The sequence below is a fragment of the Phaethon aethereus genome (assembly GCF_964289735.1).
Source record: "Phaethon aethereus genome assembly, chromosome: 16".
Lineage (NCBI taxonomy): Eukaryota > Metazoa > Chordata > Aves > Phaethontiformes > Phaethontidae > Phaethon > Phaethon aethereus.
In genome coordinates, this window is record NC_138592.1 from 9,732,316 (window position 1) to 9,751,796 (window position 19,481).

The 19,481-nt window shown below is 42.1% G+C and overlaps 1 protein-coding gene across 1 annotated transcript in view; it reads left to right on the forward strand.

Annotated features, from left to right (window-relative positions):
- Positions 1 to 223: 223 nt before the first annotated feature.
- PREX1 (phosphatidylinositol-3,4,5-trisphosphate dependent Rac exchange factor 1) overlaps positions 224 to 19,481 on the forward strand; it is a gene marked incomplete at its 3' end in the record, with an annotated part of 164,612 nt that continues 145,354 nt past the window's right edge. Inside the window, exon 1 of the mRNA XM_082007383.1 lies at positions 224 to 540. Within this exon, the coding sequence (XP_081863509.1) occupies positions 382 to 540 (159 nt within the window). The 5' untranslated portion in view covers positions 224 to 381. The remainder of the gene's footprint in view (positions 541 to 19,481) is intronic.

Below are 19,481 nucleotides of genomic sequence, written 5' to 3' on the forward strand. Positions count from 1 at the left end.
CCGCCAGGCAGCTGCCCGCCGCTGGCCCGGCCAGGCCCCCAGGGGCCGGGCTCCGCCGCCTTCGCCCTCCCCGCCCCGCCCTCCCTGCCCGCCTCTCTCTCCCTCCCCCCTACCCCCGCCGCCGGGGCTTCCCTTCCCTCTCCATTCAGCGCTGCCTCGCTGCTGAGCGCTCGCCGCGCCGCTACCCCGGCATGTCCCGCAGCCGGGCCCCCCTCAGCGACCGGCCCCTGTAGCGCCTCCACCCGCGGGCGAGACAGGGCCGAGGGGGCGGCAGGGGGTGCCGTCACCCATCCGCGCCGGGACCGCGCGGCCATGGGGGGCTCCTGAGGTGGCCGAGGAGAGCGGCGGGGAAGCGGAACGCCTCGCCCCGCGGCCGCCACCATGGAGGCGCCGCCGCCGCCACCCGGCGCCCCCAGCGCCGCGGAGCCCGCCGGCTGCCCCAAGGACACTGACCGCCAGCTGCGCCTCCGCCTCTGCGTCCTCAACGAGATCCTCAGCACCGAGCGGGACTACGTGGGGACCCTCCACTTCCTGCAGTCGGTGAGCGGCGGCGCCGCGGGGCGCGGGCGGGGGAAGCCCCCTCAGGGGCACCGCGGGGGTTGGGCGGGCGGGCGGCCCAGCGCGGCTCGGCTCGGCTCCTCCCTGGGCGGGCTGGGGGCTGCGAGTGCGTCCCGGCGGCGCGGCAGCGCTTGGCTCAACTTGTGGGAAGAGCCTGGGGCCAGGCCCGCTCCGCCGAGGGGGAGTTCCTTCTGCTCGAGAGGCTGAGGAGGGGGTGGATGTGCGAGGGGCCGGCGTGGGTCTGTGGGCAGAGCGGGACTGCCAGCGCCCGCGTTTTCTCCGCCGGTGAGGAAAACCCTGCCAACGGGGCGGTGGAAGTGCCGGCTCTCGCAGCATCCTGGCGGTGCCGGGCCGCTGGGCCGTGGGCAGCCCGCGGGTGTTTCTGCCTCGCCGGGGGGTGACGGGGGCGATCCATAAATGCATTGGCTTTTCAGAATGTCTCATCCCTTTTGCTGTTGTTGTTTGGAAGTTGCTGTTACACCCACTTAGAAACTCTACCCCTATTGCCTGTTATTTATAAATAGATGCTGTCTATATTTTGCTTTAATGGTAAACATAAATTTGTGATTGGGCCGGGTGTATCTGTGCATGTGGAGACAATTATACCCGCCTTCTGAAATTACCCACGGACTAGTTCAGAAGTAAAAATCCATCTGGATATTTCCTTTTTCCTATGTAGTCTCTAGATGTGGAATTCATCAGCATACCACCACACTCCTGCAAATAACTAGACGAGTCTGCAGTAAAAGTTACTAGATAACAGATATGCCATAAAAAAGAAGAAGAATAAACTGTTTGATCACACAGAGATCAAGAATCAAAGCAGGGGAAGTGTCTGCAGAGATTTCTAAGAGATTGGACAGGACAGAAATTCTTTCTGGTGTTTTGCTAGATAAGTACTAAACCCTGATTTCATCTAAATGGGCTTAAACCCTGGACTCTTTTTGACTTGTCTTTCTGGCAAGGTTTTTGTTTGTTTGTTAAAATCAGTTTGTCTTCAGTGTTTTTCAGATTCACCCAAGTGGCAAACTGTCTAGCATAAAAGATAAATGAAAAGGATGTGGCTGCTTTATGAACTAGTCTCTACTTAAATCCTTCTTTTGTCTCTCAAATAGTTGAACTCCGAGTCTTTAATTTCAGAAAGCTTCCAAGTGAAGTGCCAGTTAGCTTCCTTTAGAACTGTGATTCTGTCTCAGTGTGAGGAGATTCTTAAAAAAGCTGCAAGTTGCAGAAGTGCCCCACCCTACAGACAAAACAAAACCAAACCCTCAGGAAACTCCTCTGTCCTAAGTACTGAATTTGAGATTTTGTCAGCTGCAGGCTGGAATGCAGATTGAAGCGGCATGCATTTTTAGCTTCAGTTCTTACAGATGCATTCACAGTGTTAACTAATGGAGTTTTCATATATTAAAAAATATTTATATTCATTAACTTGGCAGTTTTCAGGAGAGCAGTAATATACCTTAGGTAATGGCAGGAGAAGGTACTGACAGAGTACACGTGGCTGTGGTCTCAGGATGGCAGTGCAGTCAGAGCCTTCACAGTCACTTTGGTACCAGCTACTAGGTGTAGATTGGCTGTAGTATTATCTTGGGGGGGGTTGATTCTGATAGTGCAGCTTTACCCCTTTACTTTTTTTACTTTATGGATTTTGTGTTTTGGTAATTATGTTTGAATAAAGCACTGAGGGATAGCATCTTTCCTATCTCTAGGCCTTGGTTTAGAACAGCATTCACACACAGCCTTAAGTTTAAGCATATGACGAATGTTCATGTGTTATCCAAAATAATGACAGTTTCTTCAATCACTGACCGAGGTCTTATGGGCTGAATATCTATACAACTGCATTCGGGTAGTTGAATGGTATTAGCACCAAGGAAAGGAGAATGAGGTTCTACTACAGTATCTGAGGGTAAAAAGAGCAGTAGTGGGATGAATTTTTTGAAAATAAAATTTGGAGTGAGACATATTTTTTGCATAAATTTGGTGGATGGCCATAACTTAATACCTTCTAACAAGATACCACAAAAGAAAGAATACTGTCCTTCCTCCCTCATCAGACAGCTGACATGACATGCGTGGATAATATCATCTATATAGTCACTGGAATTACAGGCAGTTGTAAGGCAAAAGTTTTGCCTCATGACACTAATAAAAGTAATGCTGTAGCACTGGGACCCTGCATTCTCAAATCTACTTGGGCCTCACAAATAAAGTCCATTTTACTCCCATTTAATGTCTGAGTGCTCTGACATTACTGTACAGGAACTGCTGCTCCTGCCCCATGGGTCTCTTTCTTACCATCTCGTGTTCTGTGTGAGGAGCACTTACCTGGTGCAAAATAAATGTAAACTATTAGACTTTCTGGGATAATGCACCTAGTTAAAACTCAAAAGTGGTTGGGTGATTTTAGTTTTGGGTTTTTTTTTAGTAGTGTGAATTGTACTGAAATTAATTATACTTCCATATGTTGCAGAAGCAATTTTGGCTGTAGTGGAGAAAAGACTGCAGTTCCCAGATCTTACAGAAACTTGTTCCTGTCAAACGTGAGATGAGAGATATGCGGGGTTACAGGTTCCTTTTGCTTAAGAAACTTTAATAGCTTTGATAAATAAAGACTAAATCTCATATCTTTCTATTGTCAGAATGAGTTTTCCCTAAGTAGGATGGGACAGTTGTGCTTTAGAAAAAAGTTAGGTGAGGGAATTGATGCTCTTTGTTAAATATTTGCTATTGAAGCTCTAGTCCTCATTAAGTATTCTCAATAAACAATGTTTTAAAAAGCAAACAGCTAAATTCTATGGGTTTATTCACAGCACTGAGGTTGCTTGCTAGCAGCAGCTTCCTGTGTTCCCTGGTAATGTAAAAGAATCTCTGAAGTATTTAATACTATGGATTTGCAAATAAATCAAAGTAACTTCGATTTATTACGAGTATTTTGGTCCTTTTTAGAAGACTAATATGTAACCATGTTAAAGGAAAGGTTTCCTCTTTGTTTTCTTTTTGTATACTTAGAGACTTTTTCCTGCTAAGCTGCAGGGAAAGTAGGTTCACTATAAACATAAGGACTCAGTCTTTATTTGCTTTGCCTAAAAGATTGTGGTCCCTATTTTGCTTCCATAAATTAATAAAGTGGGTATCATTAAGGTTATAGAACTTGGAGTTCTCTTTTTCTCACAATAAAAATTGTAAGAACAGTTTGCTATAAATTTTGTACTCATTTAATAAAAATGCTCCAGATGTTTACCTATTTAAATAAAATTTAGTCCCACAATCTGTTATATTTCATACCTCAAGTAATTCTGACAAAAGGAGTTTTATCTGCAAATTTAACATAGGTGTCCCATGCCACTACAGCTAAATTAGGTTATTCAGTCTGTTAGGTTTAATACATACTATTAATTTTTCACTGTGTATGTTGTTTGTAACATTTTTATTCCATTGAATTTTGGTCACAAGAAGGCATTCCTGGTCAGTTTTATACCTGTTTAGTTTCTGGTACTCCTGTTGATAGGTTGTGTTACAGTATTATGTATCAGAACTGTGGAGTGAATGAAACCCAGTAGCTTTTCTCTGTGGTTTGTTCCAGATCTCGCAAGATGAGATGATCAATTCCAAGGCATATGGCTATTTATTTTTTTAAACAGAGTCTGGAATTTATATGAAACGGTAATACAATACAGATATAATACTCATATGCATATCATTATTTTTGTGCTCTTACTTTTCCTAGATTAAGCCTCAAAATGAGAAGTTATGATGCTGACAGAGGGCAATCTCTTTTCTACCAGCTCACAGCTGATGATCTGCAGTTATTGGTTTAATTATGAATATGCATGTGCTGTATTGCGTCCCGTCATACCTGCCATTTTGTTAGGCAGGTATGATGTTGCAAAATACGGAATCCTCCTTGAAAAAACGCTAAGTAAATCAGCAGTATTAATAGATAATACTGCAGTTATACAGATAATAACTTTACTAATAAAGGCTCATTGCACAGCCAAACCTTTTAAGCAGCACAGAGAACTACAGGGAATGGATGAAAATGTACTGCTGCCAACATCATTAAAGAACTACTGATCGAATAAGAAGCAAAGTGGAAATTTGTCAGAAGCTAATGGAACTTTAGTGAAAGTTACTGATGGAGTGAGATAAACTTCAAAGAGATAAAGGCAGATAATTCTGTTGTAAGTCTCTGGTGAGATCATAAACCATAAGGATTTTCAGTCTCCAGACTTCAAGATTCAACTAATCCTTTGCCTGCCCTTGGCCTCTTTTAACTCTCTGCAACATATGCAGAAATGTTTATATTTTATATGTGATCTTGTAAATATTTCTTTTCTATGTGACAAAATTAAGCCAGGTGATAATTTAATTTGAGTGACCAGTCGGGTAAATATCAAAGCATCTGTCTGGTGGCACGCAGTCTTGCACATGAATGTGTGGCTGACAGCAGAGTCTTTGGGTACTGAGGTGGAATGTCTGCACATTGCAGCCCTTAAGCTTACCCGTTCTCTAGGTATCTGTTCTTGCTTGTCAATCTGTATGGAGAAGTCACAGATAATTCATTGAGAAAAGAAAGGTTGTGATTTGTTTGAATGCCTCATGGTCATTCCACAGAATCCCAGTCAAATCTGTGATACTAATATTGCAGTAATTAAAGACCAGCTTTCAAGTAAGGAGCGCTGAGCAATTTCAGACATACGTCATTGACCATCATTCTAAAAACAGACTGAATAGTGGGTACACAACAGTTAGATGCCAGTATTTAAAGGTTTGGTTTACCAGTTTGTAGGTATAATCATATGAATTACATGTGAAAGTGTAATAACAGTAATTATCCAATACAGTATATGACAAAGGTAGGTATTTTGTTGCATACAATTTTTTTCCATCCGTTAATTTTATTCAACACTTACCTCTAACCTGCACATGCAGCTACCACAACTTAGGTAATTGCAAGTATATAATGCCAAATTGTTCTTTACACTGTATACAAATATGGCTCTTTCATCTTTCCAAAGACAAACCACCAACTTGTAAATTTTCATGTCAGAATGATCAGGATGTACTTTTAGCTTGAGCAATTGCTGTGTGTTCTGTGCAGGCATGAGAACAGTATGAAAGTTCAACTGTCCTTATCAGACAGGTATAAAGTTGGATAAGTAGTTGTACCAGGACTATTTTTAGGTTTTAATATTACGCCATCCTGTATTTTTACATGAAGACATCAATTGTACAAATGTTATGTTAGGACACATGCCATCAGATAAATTAACCCACATCCTATGGACTCAAAATATTTATCTTATGCTCCCTTTTCTTGCTTGCTTTGTAGTTGTAATTTATCTAGTATCTCTGGATTTTGCACTCCACCCATCCTGAAATATGATAAGCATCACAGGTTTTTTTTTCTCTCTCATATTTCACAATCTTGTTTGCATCCAAGATTAGGGCTCTGGTGCTCAGATAGAGTAGCAAACAGACCATTTGTCTCAGCTGTGAGGTGTGGTTTCCTGTCCTACCCTGTTCTCTGCCTGTTTTATCCTCAGTAGATACAGATAAACTCTCATTCTGGAAGGTGAACCATATGGTTTGGGTAATGTTGCTGCTTTATTATGAGACAGCTAAAAGAGCAATTGGGGAGAGGAAGGAGATGGAAAAGGAAATTTGTTTGGAAGTAATCTAACTTAGCTTTGCTGTTGTTTCGGTCTGTTAGTCACGTGCACTCACCTATAGCCAGTTTTTACGACTGTGAATGACCAAGATTTTCTACTGTTGTAGAAAACATGCGACATGTCTTAACAACATGGCACATTCTTCTTAAAAGCCCAGTTTCTGATGCTGAGGAAGATCGCAGTTTTCATTTTAAGTGGCATGTTTGTAGCCCATCTGGTTGTAAAGGAGAGGTTGAAGATACATCATCAGCAAAACATGAATGCTTATGAGTTTTTAGGGTATTGTGTTATGACTCTTGAATATTTGGAACTGGCAATTCTGCTAGTAGAGTTTTCTGTTCAGTGTAGTGCAAAATTAGCTGCTAGGAGCTGAAATGCAAACAGTTTAAGAGGTTCTTTTGCTCTGGATACAAAGAGAATGTGAAGAAAATAGTCTGGATGTAGAAAGTGAAGCAGAAGTGAAAAACAGAAAAGCAAAACAAAGCAAAGAGAAAGCTCTGAAAGTATTTATTCATCTGAGCCTGTGGTCTGCAGAGCCCAGTTTGAGACATGGGTCTGAGAGCAGGGATGAAGGATACGGAATTGCCAGGTTCTTTTCTGCTCAGAGATGCATGTCTGAGTTTAGTTTCTCACTTGGAAAATTGTGTGACTAGCCCATGCCTTTTGCAGCGAGGCTTCACAAATCAAAGGTATATGGGAGTACAGCAGATTTTTTCATATGAACAAAGCTGTTTAATTCTTTTTGAACTCGCATAGAATCGCCACAATGAGAAAATACCAAGAAATCCCCTATGTATTTCTACCAGTTTACTGCCACACAGGTGAAAACTAAATCTCCTTTCTCTTTGCTTCCCTTAGCTGGTTCCAGCTTGGAGTGCATCTGACACTTGTTATTCTTTATCTCGGACCTACTGTGGTCTTGTTACATCCTTCAGAATGCAGTGTTTGACCTGGCTCTGCATCTCTCCCTCCTCTCAACTGCAGTGATACCATCAATCAGCCCTTTTGCCATTTGTCCCTCCCTCTCACAGCAGGGGTGCCAGTTGTTGTCTGAACATGTGTCATGGTCTCTGGGGTGGGAGGGAGAGCTTGGCTGCCCCGTGCTTTCCCAGCGCCACGCTGGTGCCTCTGCAACAAAACTCACTTGCAGTAGCAGCCTGGGAGCCGGGTGGGTGTAAGGGAGGGACAGAGACCCTGGGCTTTGGTAGGAAAGGGCATGTGGATCTAAAAGTGAAACAAGCATCACAGATGGCAGAAATTACTTGAGTGAGCTGCTCTACACATAGCTGAACGCATGTTTGATTTTACACAATTTTTGGCTGATTTTTGCAGGAAGCAGACTGATACCCATTATGGGAGCTTGTTTGTTCCTAAATAGAGGAAGAAAAAAAGTTTGAAAGCTTTGCTAGTTTTCCACTTCCTAGTTTGTGTCACAGGCAGAAGTACTGCTTTGCAGGGGTGGGAAATATGGTTCTACAATTTTACATCATATCATAGAATCATGAAAAATAGTCTTGGAGAGGATCTTGACAAATCATAGAATCATTTAGGTTGGAAAAGACCTTTAAGATCATCAAGTCCAGCTGTTAACCTAGCACTGCTAAGTCCACTACTAAACCATGTCCCTAAGTGCCACATCTACATGTCTTTGAAATCCCTCCAGGGATGGTGACTCGACCACTTCCCTGGGCAGCCTGTTCCAGTGCTTGACAACCCTTTTGGTGAAGAAATTTTGCCTAATATCCAATCTAAACCTCCCCTGGTGCAACTTGAGGCTGTTTCCTCTTGTCTTATCACTTGTTACTTGGGAGAAGAGACCAACACCCACCTCACTACAACCTCCTTTCAGGTAGTTGTAGAGAGCGATAAGGTCTCCCCTGAGCCTCCTTTTCTCCAGGCTAAACAACTCCAGTTCTCTCATCATGTTCAGCATGTTCATCATGACAAACCATCCCATCATGTTCTGATCTGAAAGGAGGGTCATTCCTGATGGTTTATCCTGGTGTTTAATGTCCTTATTATGAGAAATGTCTTCCTAATGCCTAATGTAATGTCTGATCTTTTTTTGCAGTGAGTACAGAGGTGATCTCTTTTTCTTTGCATCAATCCCTCAAATATTTCATGGATGTTTTCACATTTCATTTCAGACTAGAGTAAATTGTCAAATTATTTAACTTTTTTCTCAGAAACTATTTAATTTTACCCCAATAATTGCTGTGCTATTATCTGGATTCTCTAATCTATCTGTTTCTTGAACTCCAGTACCCAAAACGCAGGCAAAAGACACTCCCAAGGCTTTAGCAGTACTGAGGGAATGAATTTCTTCACATTTTTTGTACATTATACAGGAGTTTTACTGTAGCACAGGAGCATCAAGAAAGATTTATCTGAGTTTGTACCTGTATTTGAGGACAACTCATTGCTCTTACCAGTGACAGTGACTAGGTGTCTCCATGGAGGATTTATGGGAGCAGTCTAATATTTAGACTTGTGGGATGTGCCCTGGAAGGCCAAGACTGAACCCTCCTTAAGGGGAAGAGAGTCATGTGTTTTCAAGCCAGCTTTCTTACGTTCAGATCCTGGCAGTCCCAGAGGCATCCTGCTCTGACAGGGTATCTGAGGCTTGAAAAAGCAGGATCTCCCAAGTGCAGTGTCTGCCTGCAGGCATCCAGATGAGTCTGTGACAGATGAAGCTTTCAAGAAATTACTTATTTCTGTTGCCTTCTGTTTCCTTCAGTTACTTGCAAGAAAATATAAGGGACTATGTGTGAATTTCCCTCCTCTTACCAGTTGTAGAATCCCTTTTCTGTTGTTTTTGTTTTCAGCCTCAAATGGATTCTCAGCCTGTGGTGGGTGTTTTCTTGGTAAAGGCCTTATAACTAAAGTTGTAGTGTGTTTTAGGATGTAAATGGTAATGTATGTTTTGACTTTGGTGATGCTTGAAATGCCTGTGCAGTGGCAGTCTATACTGGTCACCACCAGAGAGAGTACTGCTGACCCACATGTATCTGCTTATTCCCTAGGCCGGCCTTATCTGCAAGGACTATCATCAGTTTTCTTACATGAAATGGGGATTTAATGACAAAGCTTTGCAGAAACCTTAGTTGACCTCTCGGATCTTGTTGGACCAGGCCTTTCTTGTGGCCAAGACTTTCAAATCTCCTGTACATCATCTCCTTTTTTGAGATACTCTTGAAATTAGGAAATAGAAATACATTCTGTGGACTCATCTAGTTTGTGAAGATTTTTTTCATTTGCAAATAGCATTTGCCAAGACTGCAGAAATCTGTTTTGTGGATCAAATCTTTGATATTGTTCTGAATGGTTTTATCTCCCAGTTTCTCTATGTGGCAAGGTTTCTTTGCAGTCGTCTTTGAGCCAGGTCCTTTTGGTTTGTGCTTTAGATGATGTGAAAGCATGTGTTGTTCACTAATGCTGCTGCTTATTACCGTTGTCTTTGTATTGTGGTGGGATACTTAATCCATATTTACACAGCAGTATTTCCATTAAATGCTCTGAATTGACAGATGATCCCTTGTTTAGTGCAATCAAAAGTGATGCTCTTTCAGAGTGCATGAAGGCTGTTTGAATTAAGGATGTAAAAAGTAGGGTTGGACTTGTGGCATATGCTGGCTGCTATTTCCTCTTAGGGTGGCTTCAATCCATTCCTCCCCATCCCCCTTCTTGTCTCTGTTTCTGGCTCAATATTTTGTGTTCTGCTTTCAACTTGTGTTGAAGCAACCAGTCCTGTCTCTCTGAAGGATGGACTGGAAGCATCACTATCTTAGCATGTTTCTTATCTATTTTAAAGAGTTCCCATTTAGCAGTGAGAATGACTGCAGCATTCTCATACTTTAAAAGCTAGAGGCAAGAAAAAGATTTGAAATATGCAGCAATGATTCTATGATTCTCAATCAGCTACAGAGACTTCATTATGGAGCAATGCAATTCATGCAAAGCCATCTCTCATCCAGAGACTGAATGCTACCTTTTACTACTTTTCCCTGCTGGATCACAAACTGAGGCTTGGACTGGGTGTTGCACCAACAGCATGTCCAAGACTTGAGCAAGTCTTGGATTTAAATATTACTGCAGTTGAAGATTGCTGCTTGATTGCCTAGCCAAGCCTGATTAAAGCTTTAACACTGCCTTCTGCATGTATGATTGAGTCAAGCTGTAGTGGACATTCAGAACTGCAGTAGATCTGTACTGGGAGAGAACCTCAGGGTGGTTATCTGGACTAAAATCCTGAACTCCTGCATATACACCTTCCTTCACTCTTCTGCAGAAGTCACTCATCTGAAGAGGCCTTGGTTCCCTTTGAACTGCAGATCTCAAGACCAGAGTAAGAGAAAACAGCTCTGTGGTGAGAAAACAGTTCCTTCACTGTTCCTAATGAGCCCTCCTCCTTAGAAGAATAACTCTTTGCTTACACAGCTGATAGCCATATGTCAAGCAGTGAGATAGCGATTGCCCAAAGCTGAATGGGAGCTCTCATAGGGCCCTTGAAACCTAGTGACAGAAAGACAGGTATTGACCATTCTGGGCATCATGACGCTTATGTATGAAAGCCTGTCTGCTTTTTCATCCAGTGCTATTAGCACAAGAACTTGTCGCACTGCTCACCCCTTCCCTGAGTGGTCTACTTGTAAAGAAAGAGGCCAGCACAGTCCTTTGCAACTGGTGACCCTGACTGCTGAGGTTGCCACCAAGGAGTGATGCTTGTCTTTCTGATCTGAGCAATTTATTAAGAAACAGCTTTGAACCTGTGAGACTCATTTTACTAGGTGGCTGTCAGATGTTCACTACCTTTGTACATAATAGAATGGGCTTAGATTTAAAAAAGCCTAGCAACATCATCCACATCTTCTTATATATTTTCTTATCTACAGTAAATCACATCAGAGATAACACTTTTGTCTTGAAAGTTTCACCTCGTTATGCTTCTGGTATCGTAGTGTGGTTTGAGTAACTTGGAACAACCTGCCATGGGATACATGAGGGAAATACATGTCAGGAAAGAGGGCAGAACATAAAAGGCTGCATTTGGGCATTATTTTAGAGGCTGAGGAGGCTGACTATGAGAGGAGTGCCCTGATATTCCAAGTGTCACTGGTGGAGGGCCCTGCTTTGGGGACAGACTCCTGATAAGAACTTGCATTTTAGTGAGTTCTTATCTCAGATAGGTGGGTGGGTTTTAGCTACACAGCAAAGTCTCTGGTCCCATGGGACTTTCAGTCTAATCTGACAACTGCTTTGAATTCATCACCTCACAGGGAGCCGTGTGCTGTTAACCTCATCATTAGGTGGTTGAAGAAGCCCCATTCGTTTTGTTTGAAGGGGCAATAACAGAAGGTTGTAAAACTTTTGACCTGGTAAAATGTTTTGGACTCTGAAACCTGATTCTTAAACAGAATCCTGGTTGTTGTGGGAACAATGGACAAGCCTAATGTAGGTATATATGAGTAGGCTGTGTGCTATTTAATATTTATGTCACAGAGGAGAAGGCATGGAGGCAAAAGTTTATCTGTCTTGTTAGATCTGATCAGTTAATGCCCTGTATTGTTAAGCAAGAGACTTAGGCTACCAATGTAGTAAACAAAACAGTGCCAGGCTTTATTCTCTGTCCCTGAAGCCAACTGGCATGATCTGGTCTTGTCTTGTACAACTCTCTGGGTCTCAAAGTAGGATGGCTGCATTCAGACTGCCTATTGGGAATGGTCCTTGGCCCATCCTAACTCTGGCACCATGCCTGAGAATTGTTTAGAAGAATGCTAGTAGGCCTGGGCCAAAGGGTGCCAGGAAATACTCTTAGCAGTTTTCTAACAGAATTGCAAGGCTCAGGTCCATGTCCTGGCACAGTTAGCAGTCTGAGGTCCCACCCCGTGCTGTGGCACATCTTGCTAAAATAGGACTCTGGTGGAACAGTGATGGCCGTGGCAGAGCTGACGCCCAAACCCAGTTCTAGCTTTTCTGTGGTGGTGGCTGGTGCGGACGGGTTTATTTCCAATGGTTTGGTGTTCTGCTAATGTTCTAGGAACCAGGCCAGAAGTGTTGGAAATACGTTTTGTCAGCCTTCCTTAGATTTTTGTCATTACCTGAGGTCTTCTATTTTCTTGATCTGCAGAGGAGGAGACAAAAAGGAAATACAGTTTGAATGGGTGGGGACTACTTTAGGACAGTGTGAAAAGGAACTAGATGTTAATTACCTAATTCTGAGTGTCATTACTAACAGTTGTGAGCTGAGATAGCATAGACTGAAAGCACTGTGGTCCTTTACATGAAGTGCCGCTTGCTCATTTCTGTTTTATTTACTTCCCTTTTTATTGTGGAAAATCAAAGGCTTCAAATGCTAATCAGTGGACACTTGTATATAGTTTTTTAGCTCCTGTCCCTCTGGGTGCTGGTGGTTCTGTCTCTGTGTTACCAACACTGTGCTCAGAAGTCAGCTCAGATGGGAAGCAGCTGTTTGTGAGGAGAGGGTGTTGACAAGAGACAGAGTAAGGGAAGAACAGTGGGGGAAGATTTCCAAAGAGCTGCAGAAGTGTGTTTGAATGCTCATAGCAATTTTCAGAGGCATGATCCCTCAACAGGAAAAGGAGAGATGGATATTGGGAAGGCATTTTTCTCAGAGTTTGGCTCCTTTGGCTTTTAAAACTTTACATGTGAAACTCTCCCTGTTGCAAATACATGCTGCCTCCTTTGCACTGGCACAAGTGTTTTGCTCACATGTGAGGACAACATGTTCTGAAAACTTCTCAGTAAATAAATAATGATTTTCAGGCTATATGGACCAAAGATGACCAATGATGAGGCATCGTTGAAAAGTGAGATTTACCAATTAAGTTATTTATACAAGACAAAAGTACCACTGGAGTTTTTAACTTAGTCATTAAATGATAGAGGGCAGACAAAATACAGTGCATTTAGTGTTGCAGCATCTGTTTTGCTGGGCTTTTTACTGAGTCAGACCTCCAGCTTTGCCACTGAATTTCTAGATTTCTGCTGTATTCAGTCCTCTGGCCTTCACATTGCACTTACATTCTTGGTCTACCGTTGAGTTCCTTTGCAGTGGATCGCAAAACAGTTGCACAAGGACGGATAATCTTATTGCACACTTTTTTTACTTCTGTGCATTCCTCCTCCTCTGTTCATCACTCACAAGTAGTATTTGCCAGAGTAACTGCGCTTAGAAGTTAGGGAGCAAGAGCAAAAAGTACTTAGAAACAAAAATGGACCAATAAATTTAAGGTATAGTCAAGGCTTTTGAACTAAATGCAATTGGAAAGTGTATTGGTTCTAGATGAATGGAAGAAGTCAAAAAGAAGGACAGATCAGTACTGCTGGAATTAGAACAGGTCATTGCAGACATATTACATCATTAGATAGTCTTTCACTATTCACCAACTATGATGGTTCTCTGAAAAATCATCTGTGGGCAGTTCCTGTTGTTATAAATTAAAAATTGTGCACAGTTTTTATTTGCTTTGGTTTTTGTTGTTGGTTGGATTTGGGGTTTTTGTATGTTTGCCAAATGGGGCAAAGTTTTCTTACTCTTCACTCGGTAAGCAGAATATTCTCTGAAGAAATGTGCGTTTTCCTCTTTTTTTTTTTTTTGGACTATTAAGCATCTCTCTCTTTAAATACTTAAAGTACTCAGCTGTGTCTTGATTCTGACATAGTGACCAGATCAAGCTGATGAAAATTTGCTTTATGGATGGATTTGTTCGTGAAGGGTGCTGGAATTTTGCTGCAATGACACAGAGTAGCAGAGAAAAAGGAAAAAAGAAAAATTACTTAGGATGGTCATCTGTTTTGCATTATGTCTGGCAGAGCACCTTTTGAGGATTCTGCTACCTTTATGGACTTTATCCTGCGGGGTGCTGAAGCCAGGAGGAGATAGAAAAGCTCAGCATGTTCTAGCAGGTGCCTATCACCTTGCAGTATTGCCATTTTCTGTGTATAGAATATGAGCATCATGAACAGTGAGGTACATCTGGGAATTTCACTCTGACCTCAGTTTCCTTCCCTATTTAAAAACAGCTTAATGTGCATCTTGACATAAAATAAAGCTAGAAAGAACAGCCAGACTCTTGATTGGTTTTGTCTGTTATACAGTGTATGCACTATGTATGTGTGTGTTGTAAGATATCCTTTTGCACAATAGAGGCCAATGCATCTTTCTTAAGCAGTTGCACAAGAAAAGCCACAATATTTGGAAAGTAAAGTATGAATCAAAATTTTTACAGCACACAACCAGAGGAACTGAAATTTGCAATCAGCAAGCAAGAATGAAATTGCAGTGGCAGCAGTTGCTGTGTCCAGGTGGTGTGTGTTCAGAGGCAAGGCTGCATGACATCAGTTCTCTTTTAATGTGGTTCTGGGTGAGCTGCTGGGGCAGCATGGTATCAAAAACCGGCTTAACCCAGTGGAAAGAAAATCTCAAGCTGTTTTACTTGGAGAAGAAAAAGAATTTTGCTTTGCAGTGCATTAAGAATAAAGATACTAGTCTGTGTTTATGCAGCACTTTTGGGGCTGTATTATCTCAAAATAGAAAACCAGTATTTAGCAGATGGGGAAACTGAGGCACAGAAAGGCAAAATGACTTGTCCAAAAGTTGCAGGGGAAGTAACTGACAGAGCCAGCAACTGAAGCTAAATACCTTATCTTTGTTCCTTACCTCTTTTAGCAGAACAAGCAGAGCAAAAGATGTCTTACAAGCTATACACCTTTTTTTTGAAAAAGCTCAACAAAAATTTTAATTCTTCAGTTCAGTCTTCTGGCAACCAGCTGACACATCCTTGGCAGTTAGTGCTTGATGAATTGGTAGTCTTAGCAGTCCTCCTGGAATTGAGCTAGGCATAACCAGAGGCAGTACTGACAATCTTTGGGCACAGACCAAGAATCTATGGAGATAGGAGGCATTAACAATTTTCCATTCTGGGAGTACCTCTGCTGGATGCAAGAGACTGTGCTGGGGGAGTTTTCCTGCCGTAGTCCCATGTGAACAGACGGTGTAGAATGTAAGTCTTGGCTCTTCAGGAATTGCCAGTCGGCAGCTTCCCATTGTGCTCAGTGAGTAACAAAAATGTAAATAAAGAAGCTAGGTTATGTCTCAGAATTACTTTGGCAGTTGTCTGAACAGTTGTGCTTATGCTAGAATCTCAGCAAGTGCAAGTGCAAACATTCAGACATCTGGTTGCTTGACACTTGCCTAGTCTGCTTGTGTGTATGTTAGCTGCTGAAAGTAACTCTTCTCAACACCATGCAGAAGTACTTTTCAAAGCAGTAAGTGCAAGCCTGAGTTCTGCAATCAAGCACACATTGAGCACAAAGGGTGTAAAAAGGCAGAAATGAAGTGAAAATGTCAGTGGTTTGAATGTACTGCTGGTGCTTCCTCTGTTCACTGGAAAAGCCAGTCTGTTCCAGCGAAGTAAAACTACCTAAGGACAAACTGAATCCAAGGAGAGATTTGGAAAAAGTTTAGTTATAAAAGTCAGTATATAGAAGATTTCATTGTGTGGCTTCCCTGCACTTCTTGATTTTTTTAGTGAAGAGGTTGAACTTCAGAGATGCCACAGAAAGGAATTTTCTTCCTCTGTAATTTTTTAGCTCCAAGGTTCAGACTTAAACTTTGAAGGCAAATTAAAGAAGTAGTTGAATCCTGAAATTCACTGCACAAACCTGTCCTTTGGGACAGGAGGATTTATTTTTCGTATGTTTTGCACCTCTCTGCACACTACTGATATTCCAAAGAAGGCTTCAGCTGCCGCCTTTTCATTAATTTGTTGGGTGTTGTCCTAATTCTCTTTATTTTCCACATAAAAAGACTTTTGTTCACCAGTTTTCACTCTGTCAGAGGCCACTACTGCCTTGTTTAAACTAACACAGTACCAAAATAAAAACAGTAGCCTAAGGTATCTCTGCAAATCATGATACTTCTGAATAAGAGACCGGTGAGATTTTGAGGGAGAGTGGCTTGATGAGAAGTGGAGTAATGCCCTCACAGGAAGGTTACTTTCCTTTTCTCTGACCCCAGCTGATGCGATCTTCCTAGAAAGCCAAGACATATGCTTGAGACACCTGGTGTGATGGGCTGTAGCCCAAAGTGGTGGTAGACTGTTTTCTCCACTCAGTTCAGCATTCCTGCATCAGTATAACCTCCTGTTGTGTCTTGTTTCCCACATCACAAATTCTTCATTGTCCCCACATATATTTCTATTCTGCTCCACTCCAGCAGTTTATGAGGTGGGATGGATGTACCTTTGTCCAAGGGGAAGGAGAGGAGAGAACATAGTGTTTTCAGCCTCCTTACAGCTACTGCTGGAGCAGGGAAGTGACACTGTTGCACGGCTGAAAGGAGACGGACATGCGAAGGTGTAGTGGGACTGGTTAGTACAGAGCAGAACACAACATTAATATTGTGGATACTTTGGGATTATAATTTCAGTATTGCCTGGCCACTGCAAACAATTGGACATGCCAGTGTATGTGATACACCATTATCCTGGAATCCTTATTCCACATCATTATCTTAGAGTACAGTAGACCAAACCAGAAGACGTTCGCACCAATTTCACTCCGATTTACTGCTTAGGTCTTTGATTTATGTTTGTAGGCATGTTTAAATGGGGTGACCATGACAGTTACCACCATGCCTGTTTGCCCTGCCAGATTCCTAGAAGTTGAAGTCCCATGGTATGAATGGATGTCTGGGGCTTGTACCCTCAGCTGCTATAGTTTACAGCTTAATGTATAAATGCAGACTAAAGGCTGTGGTGGTTTGTTTAAATGCTTAGATGTTGAGTTGTAGAGGGCAGTGCTTAATGATGGCTTCAGCCATCTCATTTAAGTCAGTTCGCAAACGAGAGTCACAGTCCTTAGCCCAAATGCATGTTAATTAACAATTTACAGTTATCTGTAGGGTGACAACCGGAGTGGTTGAGGATTAGGCACTCGCCTATTTTGCCAGGTGTACTTTAGACGCAGTAAACACTAGGAAAGTGGTAGGGAAGATACTTGAGGGCTTTCAAACGCAGTGTTTGGTAGAGCTTCTCTGCTGGACGTCTGAAGTGGTGCTGTATACCTGGGCTGGCTGACAGTACACTATGGATATTGGTTTTATTTGGACTGTGTGAGGGCAGTAGCTGTGAGGGTAGAAGAGCTCAGGCATGGTCTTGCTGTACAACTGCTTGCATCTAGACTGAGCTCTGATGGCTCTTCCAAACCTTTGCTGGTCACCTGAGTCATCTGCAACAAACCTTCACCGTAAGACTAGAGCTTGTTTTTTGGAATCAAGAAATGTTAAAAACAGATGATATTTGTGTGACGATTTCAAAGGAGGAAGAGAAACATGTGCTGTCTTAGTCTGCTTCTGTTTTCCAGGCTTATGTTATTATATTTGCTGTGTAAGCAAGTTTCAGCTAAGGTGGTGGAATTGGTCAGAAGGGTTGAGACTTTCAGATGAAGTGAGAATAAATTCCCTAGGGTTTGTTTGGGACTTTTTGTATGTCAGGAGTAATTTGGGCTTGAGCTTACTTTTTTTGACTAATGATACACCAGCAGTGGCACTAGTCACAGAAGTCTCATGATCTGTTCGTTTCAAAGCTTGTTATTTAGAGATGGACTACCTGTCCATTTAATGTGCATTTAAGTGGAATTTGGCTAAACGAATAATTTCTGTCTTCACTCATTGTTACATAAATCTTTTCCTAAAGGAAAAAAAAAAATCTTTTTCCCAGCAGTCTAAACACCAGGCAGTGACATGAGCTAGTTACAGATCTCCCTGTATGTTGTATGTCTTGGTGATGTGCTGGGGCAACTCTGCTGCTTTTGGATAGGATGCACAATGCCATCCACCAGGAACATCCCTCCAATTAGAGACACCCAGCATTGTTTCCAGCACATACGTCTTCATATGGGGCTTTGTGATGCTGTCAGGATTCAGGGCTCCAAAGGGGTGATCTGCTTTGCACTACCTGGAAGAAAAAGGTTTGATGCTCTGATGCTTTGATGTAGATCTCCTTAACAGCACTCTTCTGAAAAACGGGCACTGTTTGTGCCCCACAAGGCAGTCCTTTTATCACACTTTGTCCTTGTTGAGGGAGTTACTCTGTTTATAGGAGTGACAGAGAAGGAAGAGAAAAGATGTATATCAGTTTCAGATTAGTTTCAAATGTGAAGTTCTGACGTGCAGTGAAATCCTATAGCAAGTTCTCTCTCCACATCTTTCTTTAATCAGCACTGAAATGAGATCTACGTGAGGTGTGCATGTTGTGCGTACCAGAATTTCATACCCAATGAAGAAGTTCTCATTGGTTTCAGGCAGAATATATTTTAGGAGAGAAATTGAGAGTAACCATGAAATGCCAATTCTCCATGTGTTCTATCTCCTCTTAGAGAGAGATGGGTGTGAGCAGGGGAGGGTTAACATGGGACAGGAAGAGGTAAAAGCTTTTAATCTCAGATACCATCAACTAGGAACGTTTTCATGGGTCCAGAACTTGAGAAAAGTCATTGTATAAAGGTCTCCTGATTCAGGATTATGAGAGAATGCTGAAAACCTGTTTATTTAATCTTCAGAGCTATGGGGTAGGGTTTTTTTGTTATTTTTGGTGTTACATGCACAAAACCCTGCTTTTTCCTGTATTCATCTGCTCTTACTGTTCATTTGCCGGTTCTGATTGGAGCTGCCCCTATAGCGATTATAGTATAAAATAACTATTTCCAAACTGATTCTAGTACTTATTTTAACCTTCAAGGTGATAAACAGAAGGGTGTGAACCGCTGAGAAATAAAGTATCTTTGTTTTTCCCTTCTTGTAAAGGTTCTCAGTAATTTTGCATGTAAAGGAAGTATATACCCAAAGATGTAAAGAAGATGGCAAGAGAACAAATTAGAAAAATAATGTCTTTTACCTATTTCAGATTAATCTGAATTTATAGTCTGTTTAAGTTTATATGTAAAGTTTTTATATGTAAAAAACTTAATTTTGCTGGCAGTATTACAAAAGCAGGAGTGGTAATACTTCTAAAACACCTCTGAAATTGGTTTTCTGTGAAGTGGTGAATATACAACAGAAGAGGGAAGGGATTCAGTTAGGCTTGTGCCTGCAGAAAAAGAGGTGTTGTGTGCCAGTCCCTGCCTGCACAGGGCCTGGGGTCCACGTGCGCTGCACCAGGAAGGTACTGTACGCTGCTTACTGCCCAGGAACAGTAAAAGATGAGGCCTGGCTTGAATACTGGC